Here is a 23,967-nt window from a genome sequence, read left to right as displayed (position 1 = left end):
GTGGGAATAGGACTGAATCCTGTGAAAACACTCTCTCTCTCTAGGTCATTTAATTTAGAACTTTGGTGGGTAATTTTGGAAGCTGGCAGAAAAACACTTACATTCTGAGTACTTCAGTGGCTCTATAGTAAGAGGCACAACCGGTATCTTTTTGGAAATACTCACAACATATCTAATATAAACTGCCACTAACAGACGAGAAAACAAACCAAAAAAAAGCACTTTAGCAAGGTTGATTACTTGTGTCAGTTTCACTCCGATCTTCCCTCCAGCTTTAACTGAGTAGAAAAATGACAGCGTAAAATAAGAGTATTTTTATATGATGGTTATACTTAAATTGTGTGAAAGTCTGTGATTTTATTTTTCTAGGGGTTCTGATAATCTTTCATTTGGCTTACCATACCATGGATTTGCATCCCCCAGAATTTTCCTTTGAGTTTTGGGTTTGAATGAGCCCAAAAATGTAAACAGGAAATCAGTTGAAATTGCCAAGTTTCACCAGTTTTGATGTCAAAGCCAAGAGCATGATTTCGGTGTGAATCTTTAAATCAGTCAGGTCCATGGATTTTATCAAAAATCTGGTCTTAGTTTTGAGTTTCCAATGAAACTCCAAACCAGGCATGTTTAAAATGATTTCAACCAATGCAACACAATTTTGTTCTGATGCATTAGTTCTCAACAGAAATGTGTAACAAATTTTAATATAAAGTGTCAAGGCAAAACATGAGTAAAATATATGTTAACAACAGCAAAAAGATCAGTTTACTTGATAATACCGTAGTCTGTTGCATTCATTTACTAATAAAGAATGGTACCACAAACTTTTCAGTGATAAGGAATAGAAAACTTTTGCTAATGTTGAACATAATTAATCATTTAAGACACAGATCTTAAATATTTTAATGTGAAAAAATTTAATTCTGTACTCCTAAAATAGAATGTTCTTAGCTCCTGCCCCCACTCTACAGTCTCTCTCACATTAGTATTCACTAAAATCTAGTGGTATAATTAATGTACTGGACTCTCACCTCTGTTTCAATCAGAGTCATGTGCACTTTGCCAAGGGCAACGAGAACAACAATTCACCCAAGACCTTTTAGAGGCTATCTTCATGTTCTCCTTTTGCATGGAGAACAAAATAGAAAACAAAATTGTAATTCTTTAGTTTATGTTCTATATGAGCTGAGACGGCTTCTATTGTTTTAACTTGCTAGCAGGTAATATGGATGACAGGTAGACAAATACCCACAAGAAGAAATGTGTCTGTGTTTGACTTACTTAAGTCGTTCCATGATATAGAGCTGTTAGCTAGACTTTTAGACAATTTTGCACTTTAAATAGAATGTAATAAAACAGAGCAGTTTATCATCCTTATTTCAGCTGGTAGATCTAAAATCATTATTTTAAAAAAATACTGAGCCATAGTGTTCACAAATGTATTTTAAATTGGTTGCTTACCATTCTGATATAAAGGCGATGACAAAAATATCACTGGAAACTTTAACCTTTACCTTGGTTTATTTAAAAAAAAACTATTTATTTCACTAATTAAGTGACATAAGCATATCTGAGGCTAGAAACCAAGATAATTACATCTTTCAACCTTTGCATTTAATCTCTGTTAATCAGGATAGATTAAGAAGGGTGAACTATTCTTATTTTTCCCAAAGGGAAATACTGATTGACACAAAAAAAAAAAATGCATTTCCCAATTAACTTCTAAATGTAACATTTGGGATTTTTTTTTCCAGATGGATTATAACCTATTAGGATTCATTTTAAGTGCACTTTACTAATGATCTGAATTCTTGACAGATGTTATTTCAACTATAACTTGCATTAGCCAATGTTGGCAGAGCATAATCCAAGATAAGTATAAAACAAGGATTTTTGCTCTAGGGTGGATGTATTTCAGTGGCAAAAGGCATCAAGTGATTATTTGCTAGATTGCAGCCTGGAATTTATTTGCTAGATTGCTGGAAAGAAGAGTGCCCAAGGCTGTATATAATTTTAAAAGGAAAATAATCTACAAACATTATACAGCTATTGTAAACATATTTCTTCAATGCAGAATGAGAATTCTACATCTGAGCTGTTCAGGATTTGAATACTAGCTTGTTGACTAATAGTATTAGTAACATTTAAGGATGGATAAGTATGAAGTGTTTACACAGTAAAAACTGGCAAATTTAATCAATGGAGATATCCTATCTCCTAGAACTGGAAGGGACCTTGAAAGGTCATCAAGTCCAGCCCCTTGCCTTCATGAGCAGGACCAAGTACTGATTTTGCCCTAGATCCCTAAGTGGCCCTCTCCAGGATTGAACTCATAACCCTATGTTTAGCAGGCCAGTGCTCAAACCACTGAGCTATTCCTCCCCCCAAATTGATTCTGGCTTCACTAAAACTCTGATGTTTATACAACATTAGATTATAAATTGATTAGTCAAGTCAACCTCATGCACAAAGAAATCAGCAAAAGAAAAAAGTAGAGGAGAAATGAAAAACTCACAAAAACGAGCAAACATCAATAAAGGCAACCACACTCCAGGATGGCTAACAATGGAGGTATAGTACCACAGAAAGCCATATCAGCAGGCTATTATTTTTGAGAGTTTAAGATTTTGTCATTGATGAATAGAACATTTGTAATGTAAAAGGTAATACTAATGAAATTCACAGCTTTTCAGGCCTGATCCAAAGCCCATTTATATCAAAAGTGTCTCTACTTTGACTTAATGCCCTTTGGCTCAGACCTCTGGAAATCAAAATGAAGGGTAGTTTGAGAAATAGGGAGAAAACAAACAAACATATTAAATTTCTTCCATGTTACACTAATTTGAGACAGAAGTCAAAATAAATAGAATTTTAAAAATAGGCAAACTATAAAATAAATTCAACCATTTTCTGTCAACTTCTTACTTGGGTGATTGGAGCTGTCAAGACTATCATGTCAAAGAAATATGTTTGTGTGTCCAATACAAAATCAAAGACATAGCCCTAGCCTAATTACATACTGGTCTTTTATTGAAATTTGAAATAATACCCAAATTAAAGGAACAAAAGAAAAAAGTAGTGACATGTTGTGTAATGGGTACATGTAAATATTATTAGCAGAAAGATATTTGTAAATAGTGCATATAACTATATACGTCTATATGTAAATAATGGAATAAAGTTACCCAAGGTAAACAGCCTATCATCTAGCTCTTGTTAGATATCATGTTAAGATATGATGTGCTTCCATATGGGACTCAAGACAAAGTAACAGCTCTCCATATCTCCAGTTTTAACATGCATTGGCCCGTTGCCAAGGTTATGATCTCTTCAGCATGGTATCTAATTAACCCCAATAATGCAATTTCTAGGCAGCCTTCTATCTTCAAAACAACATTTCTTTTTAACATCCAAGATAGAATTTAAAAGTCTTAATCACATTTATGCTATTCAATCTCTCTCCCCATAATTTTAGCAGTTTCTAAAGTTGTTTTCTCTTCCAGGTGTTTTAGAATCAATCCTCTATTACTTCTTGCCATCATGAGGGGAAACTTTCACACAAAGCTATTGGTTTTTCAGCTTCAGATTATGGGACTTTTTCAGAACAAAATATATAATTGCTTTGGTTTTATTTCTAAATCATTGTGTCTACCGTCATAAAATCAATAGATATTACAAAAATACTTTTGGAATTGAGATTTAGTTTACTATTCTCCATTTTTGTGATAGAGAATACAAAAGTGTGATCACAGCATAGAATCAGTTTTGATTAGTAGCCTTAATATGTGCTAAGGAGTGAACATATACAAACGCCAAATAATATAATTTAAATAAAGCAACTTTTACCAGTTGGAAAGACATTTCAGGAAAAACTTGGGCTGGCAATTCATTTTATAATCTATACAGTAAATTAGAGATTAAGCTTTGGGCCCTTTTCTCCCTGTATACAAAAGTTACATTTAATATCTTTACCACTATATTTTAAAATGCTGCTTTTATACAAACAACCATTTTAGGCAAAAGTTATTCTTACTGAAAATTCTTATTTTTAGGATTTGTAAATTCAGACCAAATAAAGAGGCACAAAGAGCAACACATATCGCCAGCTTTCAGAGTAATCAATTGTTTTGATTTTTTCAGCCCATGGAGGCAACAACTTGTATAAGTCATTTAACAGAAATACCAACACCACTTTATAGACCTTCAGCATTCTTTTGTCATTTTCAATAAACTCGTTATTCAGAATAAAGTAATGTGATTCTCTAAAATAATCCAAAAGATATTACATACTCATGCTGCATGCTCCACCCCCCAAAAATTATTATACAGTGCACAGATTCTTTTTAGTAGCCAATTTTATCTTAAATATCGCACACACACACCCCGGATAATTAAGAATTTTTCAATGATTATTTTCACAATTACATTATTGTGAAACTCAGAATGTGGTAACACCTGCGGACATAATACAGAATCTAGGAAACGATGAACTCAATAATATATATGTATTTAGTGACATTTCACCTGACAAAACATAGCCATGGAAGATGCTGTATAAAATTACAAGTGACCGAGAAGGGAAGATTAAGAGGCAAAAAAAAAAAAAAAGCAATAAAACCAAACAAGCATTTAGAGATAGATTAAGCATGCAGACAAAGCAGGAGATTAGTTTACATGAAGAAGAGGCAACTTACATGGCTGTTGAGAAGAGAGCTTCTGTGAGTGGACAGACCATCAGACTTTTGCAGTGTCTCAATCGCCATTTCAATCTGATAATAGATGTCATTAAAAAAAGGGCTCAAGACAAGATAGTAATAAAAGGCTGACCAGAGAAACTTTGATAGATTGCTTAAAGTTCAACAGTAATTGCTTAAACTTCAGTCCAGGTTATTGAACAAATTCTATTAACTGCCTGATTCTGGAGTCCCTGTGAAAGCAAAACTCCCAGTAACTTTGGGAGGCATTTTGCTTTTATACACACTGAAGGATCAGGCCCTCAGAAAATCCAATTCACCCTCCTCTCTGCTCAAGAAATAAAACAAGCACAAAATTTATTTCTAAATCATAATGCAAATATTAAAAAACTCTGAACATTCAGTATCTTTAACCAAATGCAGGGGGTGGGGAGGAAAATACAACCCACACCCAGGGTCCTGAAGATTTTTTGCCAAGGAGATGAGAAAACCCCTTGCATAGTTTGAAGACAGAGATATGAACTAAAGGCAACATTTTTTCTCTTTCTGCACTCAAACACCTAGAGTGAACTCCTAGACGCTCTGAATTCAATGGGAGTTTTGCCATTAGCTTCAATGGAGGCCGGATTTTACTTTTTCCCTGACATAGCATTTTTTACTCATCCAAAGATCTCAGTAAAGTGGATGGAAGTTTTGGGTGTGCACATAAGTGCAGGTTTCAGCCCTGAGAAAAATATTCTAATTTATTCAGAATAATTTTACCTTTTAAGATGAAAATTATTATTATATATAACCCCTTAAATATACAGCAGTATTATTCCTAATGCAAATGTGTGAAGACCCCCACCCAGTCTTTTTTTCATAACTTTGGATCTTAATGTCACTTTTGGCTGCTTCCGTAGTAGTGTTATTGAGTAAAATTACAGAGTAATTGTAGTTCTGCATTAAGTGTAACTGTGGCTATGGCAGAGAAAAAACATTGGAAATGATAGAGGCAATGAGATGTAAAATAGAAAAACTTTCATGGAAACACCTTCCCACACCCACACCCTTTTTTAGAGTTCAGTAAGAGGACAGATAATCATGTTCACTCAGTGTGCAGTAGAAATAGCAAGAAATTAATTAGCCTTGTAAAATTGAAAAAACAAAAACATGGCATATTCAAAACTAACTCTAAGTTTAAAGACACTTCTCTTTTTCCCAAAAGACAATTTTTATTGAACCTCCCCCACATTGCCTTACGTATTACAATACTACCCACAGATTTTCCAGTCTAATTTACAAGCAACAGTAGAGTTCATCAATACACATATGAACTGAAATAGAAAAGATTTCAGATGTCATGTATTAGACTTTACTAGCACACATGCAAAATTAACTTCTCCCTTGTTACAGTAATAATTTGATTGCAACATTAATTAAAAAGGTACTTTTCTTAATCTTTAACAATACATTTCTCTTTCAGACAGTTGTTTTTGTTTTAGAAATGCAAGCCCTTTTTATTCAGGTGAAGTGTTGAAAATAATGTCTGATTACAAAGCACATGACGTAATTTTGACAAGGCTAAATAACAAAAAAATTTGCTAAATTATGATAATCTAGTCTGCCCTCCTATATAACACAGGTCATAGAGTTTCACCACATAATTCCTGCATCAAGCCTGTGACTTCTGGTTGAGTTAGAGTATTTCATAGATACGTAGATTCCAAGGCCAGAAGGAACCATTGTGATCATCTAGTCTGACCTCCACTATAACAAAGGCCACATAGCTTCCCTAAAATAATTCCTAGAGCAGATCTTTTAGAAAAACATCCACTCTTGATTGCAAAATGATCTATTATGGAGAAACCATCATGACAGTTGGTAAGTTGTTCAAATGTTTAATTGCTGTCACTGTTAAACATGTACATCTTATTTCCAGTCTGAATTTGTCTAGTTTTAACTTCCAGTCATTGGCTCTTGTTAAACTTTTCTCTGATAGATTGAAGAGCCCATTATTAAATATTTATTCCCAACGTAGGTAATTATAGATTGTAATTAAGTCACTCCTTAACCTTCTCCATGTTAAAATAAACAGATTGAGTTCCTTGAACCTATCATTATAAGGCATATTTTCTAACCTTTTAATCATTCTCGTGACTCTTCTCTGAACCCTCTCCTTTATCAACATACTTCTTGAATTGTGGACAACAGAACTAGATGTAGTTTTCCAGCAGCAGTCGCACCAGTGCCAAATGACAGAGGTAAAATAATCTCGCTACTCCTACTCGAGATGCCCTTTGTTTAAATGTCTAAGGATTGTATTAGCCCTTTTGGTCATAGCATCGCATTGGGAGCTCATGTTCAGCTCATTTTACATCATGACCCCAAATCTTTTTCAGAGTCGCTGCTTCCCAGGAAAAAGCCCCCCATCCTTTAAGTATGGCTGACATTCTTTGTTCCTAGATGTATACATTTACATTTAGCCATATTAAAATGCAGTTTGCTTGGGCCCAATGTACCAAGCCATCCAGATTTCTCTGCATCACTGACCTGTCCTTTTAATTATTCATCACTCCCACTATTTTTGTGTCATCAGCAAACTTTATCAATGATGATTTTATGTTTTCTTCCAGGTCATTAATAAAAATGTTAAATAGCGGAGGTCCGAGAATCGATCCCTGCTAGATGCCACCAGAAACACACCCATTTGATGATTACATTGTCAGACCTATCAGTTAGCACAGCATTAGCTTTCGTCTAGTACTTCCCTGGGGTTCCAAGACTTATTGAAAATCAACATTAACGATCCAGCAAGCTCCTCAGCTAGCTCTTTTAAAACTCTTGGATGCAAGTTATCTGAATCTGCTGATTTTAAAATGTCTAACTTCAGTAGCTGCTATTGAATATCCTCTTGAGATACTAATGGAATGGATGCGACATCATCATCTGTTTTTTTGTTTGTTTGTTTTTTCCCCCCCAAATACAGAACAAATATTTATTGAACACTTTTCCCTTTTCTGTATCATTATTGATATTTGGTAATTCTACCATTTCCACTGGACCAATACCATTTGTTAGGATTCTTTTTTTTTTTTTTTTTTGTTCCTAATATACTTTTTAAAAATTCTTTCTTGCTGTTCTTACTGCCGCTGTCCATAAATTTCTCCTTATGTCCCTTTGCTTCCCTTATCAATTTTCTATCATTCCTAGCTTATGATTTATATTCATTACTAATAATTTCCCGTCTTCCATTTGTTATATATATATATATATTTTTTAAATTATAGCTGCTTTCACACCCCTTCTAAACCAGGCTGAGATTTTTTAATCAATATGGTCTTCTTCCTTGATTCTGGCTTTTGGGGTATGTAGTAAAGTGTTCTTAAAGAATTACCAATCATCATTCAAATTTTTCTGATTAAATTATTCCTCCCAGCTGATCTGGCTCATAATTTTTTTTTTAATCTTTGTGAAGCTGTCTCCTTTAAAGCACGAAATATACATCAACGGTTCTTTGAAAAGGAAGTGGTGCCAGTGAGGTGAGTTAGGCTGACAGGCTGACCTGGGATCAAAGAGGCCTGAAGCAGCAGTGATCATCTCAAGAGAAAATAGCCCAGACTTAAACAGACAGAAGAATTAAACTTGAGAGATTCTCCACAGCAGTAGTGGAGCCTTTAACAGATTATAATGAATTTTGCTAATGCAGACAAAAAAGAAATGGAAGATTGAGGAGGAATTATTCTAAGCATGGTAGACCAAAAGCTTTTAAAATATATCCTAAAAAGAAATACAAATTATAAAAATAAATTAAAAAATAGTCTCTGAAGAAAATTGTCTCTGGAGTCTTCTCTGAGTGTCAACTTTAAATAAAATATAAATAAGCCTTAAAAACCTATTTTTCTTAAAATTGATCAATTCAATTAAAAAAATAAGCAGAATCAATCACAATCAAAAGTTTATAATTGCTACTAGTCAGAAAATCTGGTGCAACTGAACATCCTTAATATGTCTGAAACCACACAAGGATATACATATTGACTGCTTAATATAAACTTTGTTATATTATCATTTTTATATAAGGTATGTACATAACATATTAGGCATTGGTGAAGATCCAGAAAGTTTGGGGTTTAGATAAGCATCTAGAAAGTTAAGTTTTTTATCCAAAACTCATTCAAACTTTTAGCCTCAACTCTCCAAACCAGACAACTTTCCCCTATAGGCCTAGGCTTCCCACCTGACATAATCCAGTCTTCTGGGAATAGGACTGGCGGCTTTCTACTCTCCTTTACTGGCATCTTAAAAGGGTGGCCAACTCATCACTCCCCCCCCCGCACCAAATCCTCCATTAAGCCATCCATTGAGTATGCCAGTTCTTTCTCTCCCTTCTTCTGCAGAAAGACTCTAAACTCTCCATTGGGTTTCACTGCTGTTGGCTTTTTCACAGTTTGTGGCTAATACATCTAAGAGTACACTACACTCAGAAACACAAATCTTCAAGCTCTCACAGGGACTTGTAGATCTGGCTCTGTGCATGCCTCAATCCCAAATGGAAATGTCATAGAATCATAGAATATCAGGGTTGGAAGGGACCTCAGGAGGTAATCTAGTTCAACCCCCTGCTCAAAGCAGGACCAATTCCCAACTAAATCATCCCAGCCGGGGCTTTGTCAAGCCTGACCTTAAAAACCTCTAAGGAAGGAGATTCCACCACCTCCCTAGGTAACCCATTCCAGTGCTTCACCACCCTCCTAGTGAAAAAGTTTTTCCTAATATCCAACCTAAACCTCCCCCACTGCAACTTGAGACCATTATTCCTTGTTCTGTCATCTGGTACCACTGAGAACAGTCTAGATCCATCCTCTTTGGAACCCCCTTTCAGGTAGTTGAAAGCAGCTATCAAATCCCCCCTCATTCTTCTCTCCTGCAGACTAAACAATCCCAGTTCCCTCAGCCTCTCCTCATAAGACATGTGCTCAAGTCCCCTAATCAGTTTTGTTGCCCTCCGCTGGACTCTTTCCAATTTTTCCACATCCTTCTTGTAGTGTGGGGCCCAAAACTGGACACAGTACTCCAGATGAGGCCTCACCAATGTTGAATAGAGGGGAATGATCACGTCCCTCGATCTGCTAGCAATGCCCCTACTTATACAGCCCAAAATGCCGTTAGCCTTCTTGGCAACAAGGGCACACTGTTGACTCATATCCAGCTTCTCATTCACTGTAACCCCTAGATCCTTTTCTGCAGAACTGCTGCCTAGCCATTCGGTCCCTAGTCTGTAGCAGCACATGGGATTCTTCCGTCCTAAGTGCAGGACTCTGCACTTGTCCTTGTTGAAGCTCATCAGATTTCTTTTGGCCCAATCCTCTAATTTGTCTAGGTCCCTCTGTATCCTATCCCTACCCTCCAGCATATCTACCACTCCTCCCAGTTTAGTGTCATCTGCAAACTTGCTGATGGTGCAGTTCACGCCATCCTCTAGATCATTAATGAAGATATTGAACAAAACCGGCCCCAGGACTGACCCCTGGGGCACTCTGCTTGATACCGGCTGCCAACTAGACATGCAGCCATTGATCACTACCCGTTGAGCCTGACGATCTAGCCAGCTTTCTATCCACCTTATAGTCTATTCATCCAGCCCATACTACTTTAACTTGCCGGCAAGAAAGCTGTGGGAGACCGTATCAAAAGCTTTGCTAAAGTCAAGGAATAACACGTCCACTGCTTTCCCCTCATCCTCAGAGCCAGTTATCTCGTCATAGAAGGCAATTAGGTTAATTAGGCATGATTTGCCCTTGGTGAATCCATGCTGATTGTTCCTGATCACTTTCCTCTCCTCTAAGTGCTTCAGAATTGATTCCTTGAGGACCTGCTCCATGATTTTTCCAGGGACTGAGGTGAGGCTGACTGGCCTGTAGTTCCCCAGATCCTCCTCCTTCCCTTTTTTAAAGATGGGCACTACATTAGCCTTTTTCCAGTCATCCAGGACCTCTCCCGAGCGCCATAAGTTTTCAAAGATAATGGCCAATGGCTCTGCAATCACATCCGCCAACTCCTTTAGCACCCTTGGATGCAGCGCATCCGGCCTCATGGGCTTGTGCTCATCCAGCTTTTCTAAATACAGTAATCCTGAATCACTTCTTTCTCCACAGAGGGCTGGTTACCTCCTCCCCATGCTGTGCTGCCCAGTGCAGCAGTCTGGGAGCTGACCTTGTTCATGAAGACAGAGGCAAAAAAAGCATTGAGTACATTAGCTTTTTCCACATCCTCTGTCACTAGGTTGCCTCCCTCATTCAGTAAGGGGTCCACACTTTCCTTGGCCACCTTCTTGTTGCTAACATACCTGAAGGACCCCTTCTTGTTACTCTTGACATCTCTTGCTAGTAGGGTGACCAGAGAGCAAATGAGAAAAATCGGGATGGGGGTGGAGGGTAATAGGCGCCTACATAGGAAAAAGCCCCAAAAATCAGGACTGTCCCTATAAAATCGGGACATCTGGTCACCCTACTTGCTAGCTGCAACTCCAAGTGTGATTTGGCCTTCCTGATTTCACTCCTGCATGCCTGAGCAATATTTTTATACTCCTCCCTGGTCATTTGTCCAATCTTCCACTTCTTGTAAGCTTCTTTTTTGTGTTTAAGATTAGCAAGGATTTCACTGTTAAGCCAAGCTGGTTGCCTGCCATATTTACTATTCTTTCTACACATCGGGATGGTTTGTTCCTGCAACCTCAATAAGGATTCTTTAAAATACAGCCAGCTCTCCTGGAATCCTTTCTCCCTCATGTTATTCTCCCAGGGAATGTTGCCCATCAGTTCCCTGAGGGAGTCAAAGTCTGCTTTTCTGAAGTCCAGGGTCCGTATTCTGCTGCTCTCCTTTCTTCCTTGTGTCAGGATCATGAACTTGACCATCTCATGGTCACTGCCTCCCAGGTTCCCATCTACTTTTGCTTCCCCTACTAATTCTTCCCTGTTTGTGAGCAGCAGGTCAAGAAGAGCTCTGCCCCTAGTTGGTTCCTCCAGCACTTGCAAAAGGAAATTGTCCCTTACACTTTCTAAAAACTTCCTGGATTGTCTGCGCACCGCTATATTGCTCTCCCAGTAGATATCAGGGTTACTGAAGTCTCCCATGAGAACCAGAGCCTGTGATCTAGTACTTCTATTAGTTGCCAGAAGAAAGCCTCGTTCACCTCATCCCCCCCGGTCTGGTGCTCTATAGCAGACTCCTACCACAACATCACCCTTTTTGCTCACACTTCTAAACTTAATTTAGAGACTCAGGTTTTTCTGCAGTTTCATACCGGAGCTCTGAGCAGTCATACTGCTCTCTTACATACAATGCAACTTCCCCCACCTTTTCTGCCCTGCCTGTCCTTCCTGAACAGTTTATATCCATCCATGACAGAACTCCAGTCATGGGAGTTATCCCACCAAGTCTCTGTTATTCCAATCACATCATAATTCCTTGACTGTGCCAGGACTTCCAGTTCTCCCTGCTTGTTTCCCAGGCTTCTTGCATTTTTGTATAGGCACTGAAGATAACTCGCTGATTGTCCTGCTTTCTCAGTATGAAGCAGGAGTCCTCCCCTGTCATTATCTCCCAGTATGTAAGCCCTGCTGGATTCACTCCCTTAGGGAAATCAGAAGTGAGAAAGGAAAGAAGTTCAGTTCAAGCTATAAAAACCACTCCAAAAAAGTTGTGGCAGAATATTTTATGTGAATTAGTTTGCCTTACCCTAGTGTGTACAGCTATAAACTGCCAACTTACCAAAAAAAAAAGGTGTTTCACCTAGGAATGGCTGAATTATTTGGATACATTAAAAGTGATTCCCCAATCATCCCCCAAAACACAACCACCCCAGACTAAAATAAAACTATGACAGTTTATAAGTTTATATATTTTTAAAAATAATTCTAATTGTGCCATTAACACTATGTATTACTACCATTGGGCCACCTTCTTTGTTTGTTATTACCCTTTCTCCTATCCTCATATGCCTAGCTGGTGTGTTTTTGTTTTGTTTTTTAAATAAGGAGCATAAGTTCTTTTAGATATGAACCATGCCTCCTTTTATGTTTGGAGAGTGCCTAGCACTGGTTCCAGAAACAATAAATAATAAGTATGTGGATTCAAAATATTTTTAGTTATTTGCTTTGTTTTAATTTTATGTGCTTTCTGATTTGGACTAAAGGCTCTCTACACTATGAAAAATGTTCCAGCAGTGTGAGTAGAAGACTCCTTGTGCTTGGTGATGCCTTTTATGCATGGCACCACATTGCTTGCTGATCAATCCTGAAACTTGTTAGAAGCAGCAGGACTGACAAACAGGAGCCTCTCATTGGCTAACAGGCATTGCAACACACTTACTATTAAGTAGCTAAATAAATTGTTTTAAGTTTTGACATCAGAAAAATATTTGTAAAATAATTCTCTTATCACAGGGACAGTGCATATGTATTTGAGTATGGGCAGACTGTCTGGAGACTCAGGTTATATCATTTAGACGGCTGTTGATATTCCTATTACTTTCTTGTCTTACTAAACCTCTGCAGCCCTCAGCAACTCCTACCTCATTCATCCACCACTTAGATGGAACATGCAGCCTTCTTCAATATCATTGTAAATACCAGTATAACAATCTATCAGTAAGGAGAAGAGAGTTCTGCAACAATGCAACTGGAGTCTTTTTTTGACCTGTCTAAACACTTAAACCAAATGTACCAATTTTACAATGTTTATTAATCTCAACTGAACTTGGCCTACCCTCATATCAGCATCACACACTATTGCTGCATCTCTGGTCTGGCTGCCATAAGCTTTTTAGTATAATAAACTATTCTTAATAACGAGGAAAATGCAAATTATTACAACTAAACAGAATATCTAAGTGTTTGATGGAAATAAGCAATGCTAATGGAGGAAATGTAATGAGTAACATGAATTCTAACAAACTTTCTTTATGCATGCCAATGTATCCCTCAAGTGTGTGTATGCTAGAGAGTTTCTGAAAAGTTCACAATTCCTAATATTTTCTAGCTAATCAAAAAATTAACAGAATTCCTGCTGTAACCTGAGCAGGGCACCGTCAAGTATTGTGGGCTCAATATTTATGTTTTGTAAAAGTTTTACAAAAGCATATATGAATATATTTTCATGATTCAAAACAAAATATGATTTGATTTTATTTAAATAGACCTCAAACATTACAGGAGAAAACCAACAAAGTGTGTGTACCAAGGAATGCCACTAGACAGCTGGTGATCACATGGTTGCCAAAAGCTTTGATGGCGTGATATGATCGTCAATGATGAACATAAACTCAACGTCCAGCCAGATCATCTTAATGACTTAGCGAGATCTGCAAGAAGGCTACATCCCTTTGGGATTTGCCATGATTATGCTGATACATGAGAACTATAATGGGAAAGTGAACAAAAATAAAAGAAAAACTGTCAATCACTAGTCTATTTTTGTTGAAGAGCGCAATAAGTAAACAAATAGCAAATCTGAAGAAAAATAAAATGAATTTTTTTAGATTTTTTTCAAACTTTTAATAATCTAAGGTACTGTTAGTAACACAGGTTATTTATTTTTAAATTGACTTTTAACTTGACAGCATCCCTTTAATGTCATATTATGACACCAAAACTAATCTATCTAATCTTTTTTTAAAAATCAGGACTAGCTAAAATTTTATTCATAAAACTAATCTGTTAATTACTACAGAAGCTTTGTGATTTGATGAATGGGGATGAATGACAACAAAATAAAGTTGCTTAGTGCAAGTAACAAAACAGTATTAGATACCGATATGACCAAAGTGATAGAGGTTATGATAAGCGCACACAAATGGCAGTAAGCAAAGTTTCATTTGCTTTTGTTTCCTTTGTCTCCATGTGAAAATTATATAAATTGATTCAAAAGGCTTGAAAAACTTTGCTGCACATTTATCACAATGACAAACAGCTTTGATACACATTATTTAGATCGCTCAAAAGAATTCTTTAGACAAGTATAGAAAAGCGTTATGATGATGCAATTAAGATGAGGGTCACAAGTGAAATGAGTTCTAGCTATCTGAGCTTGAGTCGGCAATGCATATAAAAACACTGTACTTTATTGCTAAAGATTGGCTGGTATATTCTTAGCTTCCAAGTAAAATTAAAACTCAGTAGGTATTTCAGATCAATTAACAGTTTGAGCTGAACCTTTTACATTTCAGTCAAACCCTTGTGTATAATCAGTTGAACCCATATATATACCAAGTGCCCAATGTAATAAAAAAAAAACAAACACCATTTTGCAATTTCCTGCTTAACATTTTAGCAGCAAGAAATGCATTTGCAATTTATTCAGTTTCCTTAACAGACACTCAAACAAATACAAGATATCTTCTGAACATGGGGGAAGTAAGAGGAGAAATATTATTGTAGTGATAAAAGAGCAATTTTACAAATGTAAATTATTAATTGTACTTGTTTTTCTGCACTCCTAAAACAAACCTGCTATAGTAATGTACACGGAACACACCATATGCTTAAGATAACTTTTTTAAACACATGAAGCAAAAGCAGGGGCATGGACATGGGCGGCTCCAGGCACCAAGTGCGTGCCTGGGGCGGGAAGCTGCGGGGGGGGGGGGGGGGGTGCTGGTTGCCGTGAGGGCGGCAGTCAGGCAGCCTTCGGCGGTCCCGCGGCTTCGGCGGCGGGTATGCCGAAGGCGCGGGACAGGCAGATCACCCGCAGAAACGCCGCCGAATCTGCGTGGCCAGCGGACCGCCCACAGGCGTGCCGCCAAAGGCCGCCTGACTGCCGTGCTTGGGGCAGCAAAAAACATAGAGCCAGGAGATAGATATTTACCTTAACAATGTATTTTATTTTGCAAGCCAATTATTTCTGTTCAAAATGATCACAAAACATAGAAAAAATATTGTTTGTCTTAATGTATTAAAAAATATAATTGCTGGAAAAACCACATTTTAAACTGTCTATGCTCTTAAAAGATGCAATTGTTGAATTGTAGATTATACACCTCTACCCCGATATAACGCTGTCCAAAAAATCTTACCGCGTTATAGGTGAAACCGCGTTATATCGAACTTGCTTTGATCCGCTGGAGCATGCAAGCCCCACCCCCCCGGAGCGCTGCTTTACCGCGTTATATCCAAATTCGTGTTATATCGGGGTAGAGGTGTATTATAAAATCCTTTGTAAATATCGAGACATGCTTCTCCATATTTGGAAAAAAATTCGAATATGGTTTTCAGTTGCAAAATTTAACATGGGACTTTCAGACTAGTAAAAATTTTCAATGCAAGTCCAGTATTCTTCACATGTTTCTTAAATATTTTTTTTCAATTATGTTTTCTATTTACATTTAATCAACAGTTTGTCCCTACTGAGCTCATCTTTTCCACTTATTTTTTTCTGCTGTCACTTCAGACTGCTGAATTTATTACATGTTATTTTATATGGCAACAGAATGGCATCATCCTGTTAAACACAAGATTATATCCGTAGTGGTATGATCAGGAAGCTTTCTTGCCAGTGAGTTGTAAAGAGGGGACGTTCTTATTCAAACGTAAAGCCATTAATAATAGCTAAGAGAACACAAGAAAATATTTGCCATTTAATTTTTTTTCTAGAAACATCTCTTGTCAAATTTACTTCAGTGGAGAAGACCCCCCTCTTCACTTTTGCCTACAGGAAACTACTCTAGTTCTGCCCCTATTTTGTAATCCTAGGGCTCATACTAAACTGGCTGTAAAAACAATGATGCAGAATTTCTTCAATTTTATTGAATTGGGCTATAGAAGGAACTAATGCAAAATGTTCTATATAAAAGCCATGAAAAGAGAAAATATATGATCAGAGGCTTTTTAATTAAATAAATCTGATTTATCAGTGACACTCCTTTAAGAACCATCTTTTAAAATTAAAATACTCTAAGTGCTGCAACATATAATTCCTTTCCTTTAGTGATCAAAAAATCATACACAAAACTCCTGCTGCAGGCTGAATCTCTGTTCTCTTAATTTTCCAATATAACATGACTTAGGCTATGATTCACAGTTCTTTATGTTTTTTCTTTTCATTCATAACAGTTCTCAACAAAAGAATTCACAATACCATATAGAGATGGCAGTTTCAATGTTAGGGGGAAATAACACCTTTTACTTTTAATAATCCAGATTACATGTAGTCCTTGATTATATTAATGCAATTGTTATTTTACAAGATCATTTGCATTATCTGATGCCACAGTAATGGGCTCAGCATTTCATATGCATACAGCTTCAAATGTTGACATATTAGTTGATTTTTACTGATTTCCTCTATCTCCAAAACTAAAATATCTTCATGTTTTAGTAACTTTTTGTACTAATATATAAATACTATTTAGTCAGACTCCATCTCGCTATTCTTCTCCTTAGGACATTTTTCAGTTTGCTCTTTCTACTTCATTTTTCATAATTTCTCTTGTCCTTTAATTTCTAATGTCCATAATCAGGGCAAAATATCCTCAAGGAGTAGGTAAAAATGTACACTAGGGCTACTCAGCAAGGATACAGTAAATATAAACCAATTTTTCTTAATTAGAATTAAGTTCTTAAGGGAAAGGAACATGTTTGCCTTGTTGTTTGTCTATATATGTTAAGGTTGCCCATCACTGCGGTAACAGAATGCTTCTTGACAGCTATATTTAATACACCTAGTACAATGAGGCTCTGATCCTCATAGGATTGGGGTCTTTGGGAGTTACCAGAAATATTAAATAATAATTGGGAATTACCAGAAATAATAATAAATAATTAACAACAAGCAGAACAATACTAAAAGTTAATATAATGGAACTATTCAGAACTAGTGGTGACTATTTTGAGATCTGATACAAAATAAATACCGAAACTGGATTTAAAAAATGCAATGAATGCAAAGAAGTTACATATATCTGTAGGGTTAAGATATTAGTTATAAAATTCAATTATATAAACAAAGTGGTCCTAGCAAGGTAATGTTTTGTTTCTTTTTCAGAAAGTAGGAAAACACATGTCCAACAATTTAAGGACCTGATCCTGCAAATACTCAAGCACATACTTTATGCACATGAACAGCCCAATGAACTAAATGGAGTTCTTCATATGCACAAATTTAAGAGTATTTATAAGTATTTGCAAGATGGGGGCCAAAATTACTTATTTTTTCAAACACATTATTTCGGTTACAGGAAACATACATAATCATAAGAGAGCACAACAGGGACCAGGAAACTTGCTCTAAAAATTCATGTAGTTCTGAATACTTACTGTAGCTGGGGAGGCCCGCATTGTATGAGTCACTGAATGAGCAGAATTTTCCATTGAATTGCCAATCAGATAGGTCCCTCCAGAGCTGCTAATGAGTTGTCCTCCTGTGACACCCATTTGAATCCCTCCAGAGCCCACCATACTATGAGATGAGACCACTGTTGTCACTTGTGCAGAACCTCCTTGCGTATCAAAGTAATTCCCCCCGGTGTTTTGGCTATACATCTGGGTTTCTGTGTAAGGGTAAGTTGTTGTTCGGCTTTAGGAAAAGAAAAAAAAAAGGTATTTATTTGTCTTCTTTATTGGGTGAGTGCGATATTATCACTGTGGAAATGAGTATACAATAGTTGCAATCAAATTAAATAAGACTAGTGCACAACCCATGCCCCCACTGACAATAACATTTTGCAATGTCTAAGCATTGAGTAATTCACTTCCATGACTAAGTATTGAAATAAGTATTTCCCCCCCATATGGATCATCAGGTGGGCTTGAACTCTGACCTTTTAGATCCTCAGCATAGACAGGGCCCTGTGTATTTGGAAATTTTAATTTTTGTCCATAGAATTTGCTGCAGAATTCACCGCTTTGTTGAAGGATTGTGTCCCAGAATCTGATTTTCAATTGCGTTTCTAGACGTTATTATTGCAAAGAAAATCTCAAAAATGTGAATTGAGTTTAAACCCAAGGCAGTGTCATCTGTCTGCATCTGCAGAGAACATGAAGCAGTAGCTCTGGGAAGTGTGACCTGCCCCAATCATCTTAATCAGAGCCACTTTGAAATTCTGTGGCTGAGCAATTTGGCATTTTCCCAAGTTGCCATGGAATTCAGCTTTTTTGTCACAGAATTCACCATTTCCCTGCAGCTGTGCACCTCATATTTTTCGTTCTCTGTGTCCTTACTAGGATTGCCAGGCGTCTGATTTTTGACCGGAACGCACAGGTGAAAAGGGACCCTAGCGGCTCCAGTTGGCACTGCTGACCAGGCCGTTAAAAGTCCAGTCGGTGGTGCAGCAGGGGCTCCCTACCTGCCCTGGCTCCGTGTGGCTCCCAGAAGCAGCCACCAGGCCCCTGCGGCCTCTAGGCACATGGGCGGCCAGGAGGGCTCTGCACCCTGCCCCCGCCCCGAGCACTGGCTCCCATTGGGAGTTGCAGGGGTGGCGCCTGCAGGCGCAAGGGCAGCATGCGGCACCTCCCTGGCCACCCATGCACGTAGGGGCCGCAGGGAGCTGGCAGCCACTTCCTGGGAGCTGCGGTAAGCGATGCTGGGACCCCGCAGCCCCTCCAGCACCCCAAACCCCTGTCCTAGTCCTGAGCCCCCTGCTGCACCTAAAACCCCTCAGCCCCAACCCCCAGCCAGAGCCGACACCCCTCTCCGCACTCCAAACCCCTCGGCCCCAGCCCGGAGCCCCCTCCTGCACACCAAACACCTCATCCCCAGTCCCACCCCAGAGCCCGCATCCCCCCTGCACCCCAACCCTGCCCCAGCCCAAAGCTCTGTCCTACACCCTTAACACCTCATTTCTGGCCCCATCCAGAGTCCACACCCCCAATCCAGAGCCCATAACCCCCCTCATTCCAACCCTCTACCCCAGCCCGAACTTCTCTCTCATACCCCAACCCCTCATCCCTGCCCCAACCAGAGCCCTCATCCCTCCCCTCCCCCCGCACCCCAAACCCCTGCCCCAGCCCAGTGAAACTGAGCGAGGGTGGGATAGAGTGTGCAATGGAGGGAGGGGAGATGGAGCGAGTGGGGAGCGGGGCCCCGGAAAAGGAGCAGGGGAAGGGGCGGGGCCTCGGAGAAGGGGCAGGGAAGGGGGTGGGGCAGGGGTGTTCAGTTTTGTGCAATTAGAAAGTTGGCAACCCTAGTCCCAGTTATGCCAGATCTATCTGGCTGCTGCCTCCTGCCCTCCAGCTTTCTCCAGAAGGGTGAATTAATTGGATGACAGTGTATGCTGCCTATATTAAACCATGAAACCAGACACCACAGCATAAGGGCATCCAAAATTACTATCCTTCTGGACAACAAGGCCTGGGCAAGACTTTCTATGCACTTTGTCAACACTATTCTATAATTGTTCAGAAGAGTCCACGTGGATAAGACAGAACGCTCCCCTTTCCTCTCAAGGGGTTGAGCATTCTGACTTAACAAAACAGTCTAAGAGACTGGAACCAGAAATAGATCCCAGGTCAGCTGCTGAGCAGTGCATTACAGGCCATGACAGTACATTATTCTTTAAAAAAAAAAAAAAAAAAAAGACTTGCACTTGATTTATTAACAAATCAGCAGAGCAACGGCTCAGTGATAATTTATCTTTCTCTAGATTCTACAATCTATTAGCTTTTAAACAATGGCAGAATCACAGAATACATGAGGCCATGATAATAGCACAGACCAGAACTTGTTAGTTTCAATTACCTTTACACTGTGGCCATCATGAACTCCCTCGGGATTCTCCCTTGTCGTTCAGAGCCACTTTAGAAGCTATGAAGCTTCACTTTCAAATTTTTTAATGCTTTTAAATCCTGGTGCTATACTATTATTGTCATGAGAGGGTGGAGCTTCTAAAGTAGCTTTTAACATTGTTTTTTAAATGATTCCAACCTCCTTTGTAAAGTCTATTGAGATCTATACATGAAAAGCGCTACATAAGAACTAGGAATTATTAATTATTATTATTTCAAAAGTTTAAAAACAGCCATGAGAATTCACCACCAATCTAAGAAGCCTGCACATCATACGGAAAACAAACAGACAAAAAAAACCCGTGAAAAAATATTTGGTGGGGAAGGAGTTCCTGGATGTGCGTTCTACTCTTTAATAACACCTCTTCTTGAGAGCTGGAAGCATTCAATCTTGTGCATCACCAGGCATGCCAGTTCTGTGCATGCCCTGTTATATTTTACTGTTTATGTACCATTTTCCTCTAGAATTTTTCAAAAAAAATTAATACTAGTAGAAATAAAACTTCAGGGGATAAAAAGATGTTGTTTTACAGAATGACTGAGTTTGTAGCACGTCAAAACAGAAAGCAGATATCCAATTGTGAATTCAGTAAATCTAGGCACTACTGTAATACTATTACTGAAATAAATTCAAAGTTGCACAGCTGAATTTCTAACAACTGACTATGGGCACCTACATACCGTTACTACGCTTATTTAAAAAAAATTCTTCAATTTCTACTGTAATGCTTTTTTGGGAAAATGTATATAATAATCACGAATAAATGCACTGATACAGAAAGGGTAAATCTTGTTATTGTTCTCCCTTAAGTTTAGACTGCGTGTATGCGCACACAGAGAGTGATTTATTTCCAGCAGACTCTATTATTAGGTTTTATGTAAATGTCAAGACTCTGATCTGTTGACTTCTATAAATTAGTGCTCCTGCCATCCCATCATGCCTTAGCCAGTACCCTAACTCTACGTGACCCTGAATTTTCTTTGAACTACTAATTCAGTAGGTGATCACCATCTTGTATTTATGTTTGTATGCAGGGGTTGTTTTTAGTTTTAGAGTTTACTTATATTGTCTTCTTCAAAAATATTTTTTCCTCTGCAATGAATTTTCTTCCTGTTATGTCATGTTTTACTTAAAAAAAGAAGAAGAAGAAGAAAAAAAGTCAGCCATCTAATTAGACAGTTTTGAAGCTGGTTAAGAATCTGAACTTGAGAATGTGCACTCAAGTTGAGCCTTACCCTTTTTTTTTTGTTTGAACCTTTATATAAAAATTAGAAATATTTGCACATATTACAGTGACCGTAAAGGGGTAGTACACAATACTTCTGTGTTTAAAATGAGGAAAATGACTTTCTTTGCAATCCTATTAATTTTTCTGTAGTTCTATTCCACATAAGAAATAAAGGTGCATAAATATAAAACTCAGAATTACTCATCAGACTTTTTTGTGGACTATCCAGTCTGAGCAGGCAGAAATGTTTGTCAGAAGTTACGCTTATATTTTTGAAATGTAGGTTAGCCTTACACAGTACATAAACATTTCTGAAGGGACTTTTCATTGAGCTATATAGTATGGTGGATGTAAATAAAAATATGGATAGTTCCAAATAATGAATAAGGAGCTGTGGACCTAGGATTGTGCATGGAGCTGGTAACCCCATCACATAAAACAAATATAGTACAGAAATGAACACCAGCAGCCATATTTGTGTGTCACAGGCTCCAAAAAGACATCAGCTTCATGGGAAGAATATGATAGGCATTGGTCAAAGCCAGATGGATGCCTATATCCTGAAAAGCACCTTGGGTCAAAATCAGATCAGTGATGAAAATCAGATTTTGGAATGTCAGACTAATATATGAAACTACTAAAGCTGCTAAAAAAAGTAAGAAAAAAAAAGGACAGATATCATCTTGATGTCCTTGTTATCAGTGACTGTAGGTGGACAAGTTCAAATAAATTATATTTCAGAGAAACAAATAAGATCATAATCTACTGTAGGAAAGCAGATGATAGCCATGAAGCTGGCATAGAAATTCTAAAGTTGAAAAAAACTGAGCAGGCCCTAAGCGAGTGGGAATCATTAAATTAAGGCGTTATTGGAATTTGTTTTCAGACTAGATTCTTCAAATTAACAGTCATACAATGTTATGCACCAAACCAGGAAAAGTCTGGAAAAGAAAAAAATTGCTTTTTATGATTTTTTATAGGATGTGTTAACCAAAGTTCTCAAATATTATATCATAGTGACTATGCATGATTTTAATGTAAAGGTTGGAAGTAACAATAATTGGTTGGATAAAGTTCTGGGCAAGTGTGGCAGGGATTTGGACATGAATCAAAATGGTGAACAACTAGTAGAAAGTTGCAGTGTGAATCACCTAGTGATAAGTGGAGCAACACTACCTTCCCACATAATGAAATCCATAAAGTGACACGGAACTCCCCCAATGGTACTACAAAGAACCAGATACATTGCTTCTGAATTTCAGGGAAGTTTTGCAGCTCACTGGCAGATGTACATGCATACAGGGGAACAGACATGGGAAGTGTCCATAATCTATGTATCACTAAATTGAAGATCAAGTTAAAGAAGATGAAGAAGGTTAAAAAAAAGGCCATGAATCAAGAGTGCAAAATTAGAAGATCCAGACACAAAAGTGCTTTTCAGCTTGAACTGAAGAACCAGTTCAGTGTTCTCATGGAGTCAAACTGAAGAAAACAGACACTGATACTATGTGGGAAGATATCAGAGAATGCTATCTAGAAAGTGCAAAGACAGTCTTAATAGCAATGAAATTTAAAAGGTATGGATGGTCTAGTGATGCACTTGGGAAACAGTGGAAAAAAGAAGTGTAAAGCAAAAACTTACAAATGCTAAAACAAGAAGAGACAAGCAAGTAGCAAGAAGAATACAGAGCTCTAGACAGAAAGATAAAAAGGAGTGCTAGAAGAGATAAAAAGGCATTTATTGATAGAATCTGTCAAGAGGCTCAAGATGCCAGCCAAAGATGAATTTACTACTTTGTATAAAACAACCAAACACTAATAGGAAACTCTAGCAGTATTGGAGGCCCTATTAAAGATACAAATGGAAAGACTCTTAGTACAGAACAAGAACAAAGGAAAAGATGAGCAGAACATTTTCAGGATGTTTTAAATAGACCACGTCCAAGTGACCTATTAGAAATACATAATGAAGACCTACCACCAGAGCTTGATATTGATTTAGAAGACATTACAATTGAATAAGTTAGAAAAGCCATCAGTAAACTTAAAAATGGGAAAATAGCTGGAGAGAATAACATTACCAGAGAGATGCTTGAAGAAAGTTATGAAACAGCCCAATGGAAGAGGGGCCTGATTGTAAAATTGCCAAAGAAATGCGACTTTACCAACTACAATAACTGGGGAGAAATTATATTACTTTCAGTGTCTAGGAAAATCATGTGCAACATCATCCTGGAACATTTTAAGAAACATATAGATCTCCAACTTATAGAAGAACAAGCAGGTTTT

The 23,967-nt window shown here is 37.8% G+C and overlaps 1 protein-coding gene across 2 annotated transcripts in view; it reads right to left on the bottom strand.

Annotated features, from left to right (window-relative positions):
• RFX3 (regulatory factor X3) overlaps positions 1-23,967 on the bottom strand; it is a 218,994-nt gene that overhangs the window by 52,478 nt on the left and 142,549 nt on the right. For both annotated transcript variants that reach the window (XM_034773839.1, XM_034773838.1), the window contains 2 exons: positions 17,984-18,242; positions 4,692-4,766 (listed from right to left, as the gene is read on the bottom strand). In XM_034773839.1, the coding sequence (XP_034629730.1) occupies positions 4,692-4,766; positions 17,984-18,242 (334 nt within the window). The remainder of the gene's footprint in view (positions 1-4,691; positions 4,767-17,983; positions 18,243-23,967) is intronic.

The sequence above is a fragment of the Trachemys scripta genome, chromosome 6 (genome assembly GCF_013100865.1).
Source record: "Trachemys scripta elegans isolate TJP31775 chromosome 6, CAS_Tse_1.0, whole genome shotgun sequence".
NCBI lineage: Eukaryota > Metazoa > Chordata > Testudines > Emydidae > Trachemys > Trachemys scripta.
Note: the sequence above shows the minus strand (reverse complement) of the source record. Positions and strands in the feature narration are given on the sequence as shown.